The sequence below is a fragment of the Microcaecilia unicolor genome, chromosome 6 (assembly GCF_901765095.1).
Source record: "Microcaecilia unicolor chromosome 6, aMicUni1.1, whole genome shotgun sequence".
Lineage (NCBI taxonomy): Eukaryota > Metazoa > Chordata > Amphibia > Gymnophiona > Siphonopidae > Microcaecilia > Microcaecilia unicolor.
The window spans coordinates 317,221,471-317,230,163 of record NC_044036.1 but is presented as its reverse complement, the minus strand read 5'-3'; the positions used below and the strand labels follow the sequence as shown (position 1 = coordinate 317,230,163).

The following is an 8,693-nucleotide window of genomic DNA, read 5'->3' as shown; positions in this document are numbered from 1 at the left end:
GAGTGTGTGCCAGGGGCCCCCTTCCTCCCAGTTTCAGGGTCTGCCCGCCCTCCTCCAATTTCCAGGGTCCGCCCTCCCTCCCACCCACCCAGTTCCAGGGTCGTTTCCTGCCCTCTCCCCCTCCCTCCCAGTTTCAGGGTCCACCTGGCCCCCCTCCAAGTTCCAGGGTCCACCCAGTTCCAGGGTAGTTGCCCCCCCTCTTCCCCCCCTCCAGCCACCCTGCGATGAGCTGTGTAGTGTAATAAAACGCACCTGCAACATTGTGAAGCTGACTCCGTGGCTTCATTGAAGTGAAGGGTTCGTAAGGTTTGTCAGATTCGTCAGTCTGTCACCATCTCTTTCGGCCCCGCCCTCACGCCTCTGATTGGTCCGCCGCCCTTGATGTCAAAACGTGATGACGTTGAGGGCGGCGGACCTATCAGAGGCGCGAGGGCGGGGCAGAGAGAGATAGTTACAGAGCGACGAACCTTACAATCCTTACGAACCCTTCACTTCAGTGAAGCCACGGAGTCTGCTTCAGAATGTTGAAGGCAGGGGTGTGCTGGTAAATTTTTAACAACAGGCTCTTTCTCCGAACTTAGCCAGCTCTGCAGTTGGAAGGGCCAGGGGTGGCCGGGGGGGGGGGGGGGAGCAACACTTGCCTCTCTCTCCTCCCTCCCTTCGTGTGGGCACGCTAGGCATACCTTTGCTGGCAGCCAATAAATGGACTGCCACCACTCCCAACGTCTGCCTTGAGCAGCATGCTGGAACTTCTCTCACATGCTTGAGAAGTCCCAGCCTGTTGCCCAGAGCTGGAAACAAGGAGCAGGGAGCAGCAGTAGTCTATTTACTTGGCTGGCAGGGCTCAGCATCCCCACCAGTAAAGTAAAAGAGAATTCAGCAGGGGGCCCAAGCCCACATTTTGGGAGCCAGTTGTTAAAGTAGCCATGGAGGGCCCTACTTTAACAACCGGCTCCCAAAATTCTTAAAAACTTAACCAGCTCTTGCGAGCCTGTGAGAGCCTGCTCCAGCACACCACTGGTTGAAGGTGCCTTTTATTATAGTAGAGATGTGCAATGTCATTATACAGTAATACCTCGGTTTTCGTTGACTTTGGTTATCGTCGGTTTCGGTTTTCATTGATTTTTTCCGCCAAAAAATTTGTTTCGGATTTCGTCGGTTGCCTCGGATTTCGTTGGCGTGCCCATGTGACCTTGCTGCTAATTTTGCGAAAACGCGTTCTCCTGCTCAGTGTGGCGTTGTTTCTCGCGTCTAGCCAAACAATTCCATTGCTTTCCAGTGTTTTTGTGCTTTTTTCTTTTATTCATATGGAAATAATTGCCTCGGTTTTAGTCGGTTTCGGATTTCGCCGATTGTTTTCAGATGGATTATCGACGAAAACCAAGGCATCACCGTATCTCTAGCATTAAATATAATGAGGTGCAAAGAGTGGTAGAGCAGGGCGTTCTGTGATATTTTCACAAAGCAGCACAAAGGAATAATAATGATCCCAAAATGTGGTACAATTTGGGAAAGTTTAAGTGATACAATGCTAGAAGCATGAAGTAAATGCTGGACAGAAAATTGTACTGCATCCATTATTATAGATGATGCAGCACATTTATTCCTGCAAGCACACTCTGTTCCAGTGGCTCTGAGAACGGCAATTAAAAATTATGCATATGGCTTTTGTTGATAAGATTTTATAAAACAACACTTACAGATTCAGAACTATGAGTGAAGTGTAAAATTGGTAAGGGTACTTTTATTCACAGCTTGCAATCTACATTTTTGGGAAAAAAAACCCCCAAAGGGAGATATTTAAAAGGAATATTAACCTGTGAAACGGCAAGGACCATACTAGGTTTGAGAACAACAGGCGATGACAATGTTAACCGTTTATTTAATTTAACTTTAGTACTACCGGTAACTAGGAAGCTTATATTCTTAATATGGTTGGATGATACACCATGAAATAAGGAATTGTGACAAAGACTAATCCTTGAAATATTTGAGATGGATAAAACTACAGTCATGGTTTTATGACGTTTATTGATCTCTGGCAACCATTCATGATAAGCCTCCCGTTAGAAATACAGCAAATAGTTATCACACTGTAGCAGAAAATTCATGGGACGAAACACTCATAACACTTTGGACATGATATTAACAAGAATATATTACAGCATTATGGCAACATTTAAGCTTAGTCACCAAGACTAAGTATATGTGTTTGAATGTGGGATATGTATATACTAGTAAAAAAGGCCCGTTTCTGACACAAATGAAACGGGCGCTAGCAAGGTTTTCCTTGGAGTGTGTATGTTTGAGAGAGTGTATGTGAGAGTTACTGTGTGTGAGAGAGAGAGTGAATGTGCAAGTGTGTGTGTGTGAGAGAGAGAGAGAGAGTGAGTCTGGGTGCGAGTGTGTCTGTGAGAGAGAGAGAGAGTGTGTGTGTAAGAATGAGAGTGTGTGCAAGTGCGTATGTGAGACACAGTGTGAGAGACAGTGTGTTTCACACAGATACAGTGTGTGCGAGAGAGAGAGTGTGTGTGAGACACAGACTCTCTGTGAGACTGAGTGTATGAGACCAAGAGAGTGTGTGAGTGACTGTGTGACACAGTGAATGTGATACAGTGTGAGGCACCAGAGTGTGTGAGAGACAGTGTGTGAGAGTGAGAGAGAGAGAAAGACATTGACTGTGAGAGAGAGAGTGTGTGTGTGACAGAGATACCTCCCCCCCTCTGGTGTCAGGCCCCCCTCCCTCTCTCTCCCTGGTGTCAGGCCCCCCCCCCTCTCTGGTGTCTGAGCGTTACTGTGCAGGATGCTGAGCTCTGGCTGTGCTTCAAGGAACTGACCAATCCTATTTAATAGAATGCACCTCCAACATTCTGAAGCCGAGAAACCTCGTGTGGTTGGTCACTTCTGCTTGTGACGAACCCGGAAGTACGTGATGTCAATTCAGGAGATGGATACAGAGAGCAGGAATGCCTCAGCCATGCAGTCAGCTTCAGAATGTTGGAGGTGCGTTTTATTATATAGGATGGGTAAATTTGGTTATAAATATGGGAAAGATTATGCTCAAAGGGGGACAGTATACAGTATATTAAAGAGCTAAGGTCCAGGTTTACTTTGCTAATGGTATTGATGCAACAAGAGAAATGCATTTGTTGAAAAATAGCTTGCAGGTGATGAATGGTAACTTGTGATACTTCATTTCTTTGTTTCTTTGTTCTGACAGTGGCTGAAAGACCTGCCCCCTACACCAATGTCATCATGCCTAGCCTCTTTGGCATTATTTGTTTCCTGGGCATCATTGGGAACTGCATTGTCCTTTACACAATTGTAAAGAAGAAGAAACTCCGCAGCAAGCAAACCGTACCAGATATCTTCATTTTCAACCTATCCATAGTGGACCTTCTTTTCCTCTTGGGCATGCCCTTCCTCATCCACCAGCTCCTAGGAAATGGTTCCTGGCACTTTGGAGCCACTCTTTGCACTCTCATTACTGCCCTTGATACCAACAGCCAGATTACCAGCACCAACATCTTGACTGTAATGACACTGGATCGTTACCTAGCCACGGTCTACCCACTCAAGTCCACCAATGTCCGAACACCATGTGTAGCTGCCTCTGTTATCTGCTTGGTGTGGCTTCTCTCCTTCTTGACCATCATCCCTGTCTGGATGTATGCAGGGTTAATGCCTTTGGATGATGGGACAGTTCGATGTGCCCTACTGCTTCCTAACCCAGAAACTGATATTTACTGGTTCACTCTTTATCAGTTCCTTTTGGCTTTCGCTATCCCTCTCGTTATCATCTGTGTGGTGTATTTCAAAATCCTACAACACATGGCAACCACTGTGGTACCTTTACCCCAGAGGAGTCTCAGGGTAAGGACCAAGAAAGTCACTCGTATGGCAGTTGCTATCTGCTCTGCATTTTTCACTTGCTGGGCACCTTATTACATTCTTCAACTGGTTCACCTGGGCATTGATGAACCTTCAGTAGCTTTCTTCTATGCCTATAATGTTGCCATCAGCTTGGGCTACGCCAACAGCTGCATCAACCCTTTTCTTTACATTGCCCTAAGTGAGACTTTCAAGCGTCAGTTCATGGTGGCCATTCGCCCAGCAAAGGAACAATTCCGTATCAACAACAGCACCACAGAAGCAAGTGTGTGCCTGAAACTTGCCTCTGAATCCACCCAACAGACACAGTTCTTGGAAGATTTTTCCCCACACTCACTGCCTGTGACTGTTGCAGTTCATTAAGGGGAGGTTCTCTACAAGCAACTGTGCTATGGACCATGAGCTCCATGAGAAAGGAATCTCATTTTCCACTTAAATTAAGGACCATAGTCAGCACTCAGCTCAACTGAGTATCTAAAAGGAAGCCTCCCAAGTTCTGTTTGGCCACCATGTGTGCCTAGAGAAAAGGACAGTGAATGTCTCAGGAGGCTAAGTGGAGCTCAGTGACACTGTGGGGAAAATGCAAGGCAGCCTCCATGTAATGCTTTTGTGCTCTAACTTTCCAGCATTTTCCAGTCACAACTGTAGACAACTAAGGAACTTGATGTTTTCTTGTTTCCTAGACCAACTTTAGAGACAGATGATCATAATAATTATGTTACAACATGTACATATATAATGCTAGAAATGTGCATGGTACTACCCAAAATCATTGGCATGGCTACAATGTATTTGTTACAAAGAACTTGCAATGTATGTTTGAGAATTGGAAGATAAAGTATCTTCCTGAAAGTCTTAGACTGAGTGATGTAGAGAGTGACAAAGTAGGGGACTCCCGGTTTACAGCTTTGTACTTTAAGAGAGCACAATAGTGTGAAATAAGCTCAGACTTGCACTTAGAATGAACACTACATGAATCTAACTCCTCGACCCTTTTTTTTAAAATATGGAGAGCCACGTTTTCTTTAAGAGAAGAGATGTGGTGGAAAGTGACATCTGACATCCAGAAGCTGCTGGAGTAAGCACCGCCTGAGGAAAGGCAAGCTGTACTAATCAGTCATCAGCTCCTATGGTTTGTTAGGCTCCTGGCAGAGGAATTGTCAGGTAGCTGCAGGTCTTAATGGATCCCGGCAGACTGTTGGTAGTGCTATTACTGATGGTGGCAAGATGATATAAGACCAAGTGAGGAAAAGGTTCTGAGGTCAAGGTAGAAATTTGAAGCCTTCTAGCTGTGTTATTGTGATGCTTCAGTGATCACATTTACTCCCCCCCCCCATCACAGTGATTACTTAGGTTCCACCATTATTCCTTGGTATCTGCTCCGGGGCCATTTTTAGGAATATCAGAGGCTCAAAGACAGACTCCTTAATGTTAGGTAAAAGAGAGAGAAACTATCTTGCAACATTTCTGAAGGTTTGTACAGGCTAGGAACAGAACAAAAGGTGAAATGTGGAGGATATCAGAGTGACTGGATTACGGAGGAGGCAGATGCCATAAAGCCTTCATGCTTGTTTTAAATACCTCTGTATGACATTAAGAATTTTTACCAGTGACTGATCTGATCTTGAACAGCACAATCATAAAGAATCACACATATAGCACAAACATACAAACAGACACATGGTTCAAACACCACATACAGAATGAAATTGCACACATACATTGTGACAGCACAGTAAACAGGTACAAATGAGCATCTTAGATGAACCAAGTTGCCCTTTTTGGTCAACATTTTTTGTGTTCTACATTCATTCTCACACCACTGCACAAAAATAAACATTGTCACTTACAACCACATACACATTTTGTGATACATTCAGAATCACACTGGCCCACAGTTAGCCAGGGGAAGACAGTGCAGGGTTGCTGAGAGGGGGGGGGGGCAGGGGGGGGGACAAAATTCCCCAGGCCCGGACCTCCAAGGGGGACCCAGTGCCACAGTCCCCGGTCTCATCCGCCCGCCTTCGGCTCCGTCGACAGCTCCCCCTTCGTCTGCCACTGGGCTGGGCCCCCTGCATTCAAATCACAGCGCCTCACCTCCATGTGAAAGCACAGCGGCAGATCGGCTCCCTTTGGGCCTTCCCTCCTTGTGTCCCGTCCTCGTCTGATGTAACTTCCTGTTTCCGTGAGGGCGGGACACAGGGAGGCAGAGAAGGCCCGAAGGGAGGTGATCTGCCGCTGTGCTTTCACACGGAGGTGAGGCGCAGTGATTTGAATGCAGGGTGCCTGGCCTGGTGGCGGACGGAGGGTGGCTGTCGACGGGGACCGGGGTGGGCGGGTGGAGACTGGGGACTGCGGTGCGGTGGCCTCGGGGGGGGGGGGGGGGGAGGCGGGGCCCCAGGGGCGGCCTTGCCCCAGGCCCGGCCCAGTCTCTCGGCAGCCCTGAGACAGTGCATACCTGAAAAAGAGGAGAAACATTCCCATCAGAGTGTTTTGTTTTCTGCAGTGAACGCCAGTGCTAAAACTCCAATTCATTCTAAGCAAAAGCACATATGAGGAATCACAGTGCTCTTACTAGAGAAAAAGCTGAACATGAATGCTCACGTCACTAGATGGTCAACAACAGCTCAAATTCACTCTGAGCTGAACAGAGCTCCCTTAAAACTCCTTTGTATTGGGAGCCGGTGGTGGGAGGCGGGGCTGGTGGTTGGGAGGCGGGGATAATGCTGGGCAGACTTATACGGTCTGTGCCAGAGCCAGTGGTTGGGAGGCGGGGATAGTGCTGGGCAGACTTATACGGTCTGTGCCCTGAAGAGGACAGGTACAAATCAAGGTAGGGTATACACAAAAAGTAGCACATATGAGTTTATCTTGTTGGGCAGACTGGATGGACCATGCAGGTCTTTTTCTGCCATCATCTACTATGTTATGAGTCTTTGTATGTTGTGCTACTTTCCATGGAACTGGTGTGAGAGTTACCCAGCGATGCTGCACATGAACTTTCGAGGCCCCCTAGTTTCTTAGTTCAGATGACAGATGCAGTACAAGCAGAACTCTTCACCACCGCTTCAACAAGAGGTGCCTTTTCCTGCTGGGCTGCAGAGTTCTACTCGTCCCTGCCCACTCAGGTTGCATCTTTACCCCCTTTCTTCCCCACTGAGCCACATCACTGTCTGTTCCTCCTACTGCTTTGCTGACCACATCATCCTGTTTCCCCCACCCATTCCCCCTGTGGCTGCGTTATCCTCCAGTTCATGTCCCATCTTCCTTCCCCCCCTCCTGCACCCTAGCCTTGCTGGACTAATTTCTCCCTTTGCCCTTCTCTGCTGCTTTGATGACCATGTTTCATTGTTTCACCTCCCATAAGAGCCAACTTTTCAAAATGATTTGGGGTGCTGCAGCTAAGAAAGCAAATAGAATGTTAGGTATTAGTAGGAAAGGAATGGAAAACAAAAATGAGGAAGTTATAATGTCTTTGTATCGCTCCATGGTGCGACTGCACCTTAAATATTGTGTTCAATTCTGGTCACCGCATCTCAAAAAAGATATAGTGGAATTAGAAAAGGTGCAGAGAAGGGCGACGAAAATGATATAGGGGATGGGATGACTTCCCTATGAGGAAAGGCTAAAGCGGCTCTTCAGCTTGGAGAAAAGGCAGCTGAGGGGAGATATGATAGAGGTAGTTGAACGGGTAGATGTGAAGCGTCTGTTCACGCTTTCTAAAAATACTAGGACTAGGGGGCATGCGATAAAGCTACAATGTAGTAAATTTAAAACAAATTGGAGAAAATGTTTCTTCACTCAACGTGTAATTAAACTCTGGAATTTGTTGCCAGAGAATGTGGTAAAGGCAGTTAGCTTAGCAGAGTTTTAAAAAGGTTTGGACGGCTTCCTAAAGGAAAAGTCCATAGCCCGTTATTAAATGGACTTGGGGAAAATCCACTATTTCTGGGATAAGCAGTATAAAATGTTTTGTACATTTTTGGGCTCTTGCTGTGTATTTGTGACCTGGATTGGCCACTGTTGGAAACAGGATGCTGGGCTCGATGGACCTTTGGTCTTTCCCAGTATGGCAATACTTATGTACTTATATACTGTGTGGTGAACTCAGCCAAGTGAGGTCTCTGCCAGACACACTGAAGATTTCACTCAGTATTGGTGCTGCTCAAGCATCCAACAGAGCTGGCACCAATGCTTCCGTTCACCACACTTTCTGCAGGGTTTCCGCACACACAAGGGAAGAAGGACAGTGGGGAAGGAAATGCTGGGGAAGGGGGACAGCAGAGAATTAACATTAAGGGGAGGGGTTAATACATAAGGCAGAATAGGTGTGAGGAGGGGGGGAGGGAAGTAGAGGAAGGTAGGAGAAGAAATGTGCCAGAAGCAGGAGGGAGCATCTGGGGGAAGTGATACAAGAGGAAACATTGTGGGGAGAAGAGGAAATAATGCAAAAAGAAAGAAAGGGAAAATTGATGGGGGAATGGGGAAGGGATAGAGAGGTAAGATAGGGAAAAGGGAATAGATGGAAGGGTGACTGTGGGGAACGGGCAAGGGATGGAGAGGTGGGGGGGGGGGGTAAGAGAGGATTGGTGGAAGGGTGAATCTGGAGAATAGGGAAAATATAGACAGGTGAAGCAGAGGAAGGAATGGGGTAACAGTGGAGAAGGGAGAATGAGGGGTGAGTGAGGGCAAGAGAAAAGGGATGGAGTGTGAGTGTGGAGTAGGTTGAAAGCATGAGAAAAAAATGGTATGACAGAATAGCGAGGGGGTGAGAGATAGGGAGAAGAAGAGAGATTGGGGTG

At 46.9% G+C, this 8,693-nt stretch overlaps 1 protein-coding gene across 1 annotated transcript; it reads left to right on the top strand.

Moving 5' to 3' along the window:
- The first annotated feature begins 3,246 nt into the window (after positions 1 to 3,246).
- On the top strand, positions 3,247 to 4,254 carry LOC115473504 (melanin-concentrating hormone receptor 1-like). The gene has a single exon (XM_030208526.1). The coding sequence runs from the start codon at positions 3,256 to 3,258 to the stop codon at positions 4,252 to 4,254; it is 999 nt and encodes a 332-aa protein (XP_030064386.1). The 5' UTR covers positions 3,247 to 3,255.
- Positions 4,255 to 8,693: the final 4,439 nt, after the last annotated feature.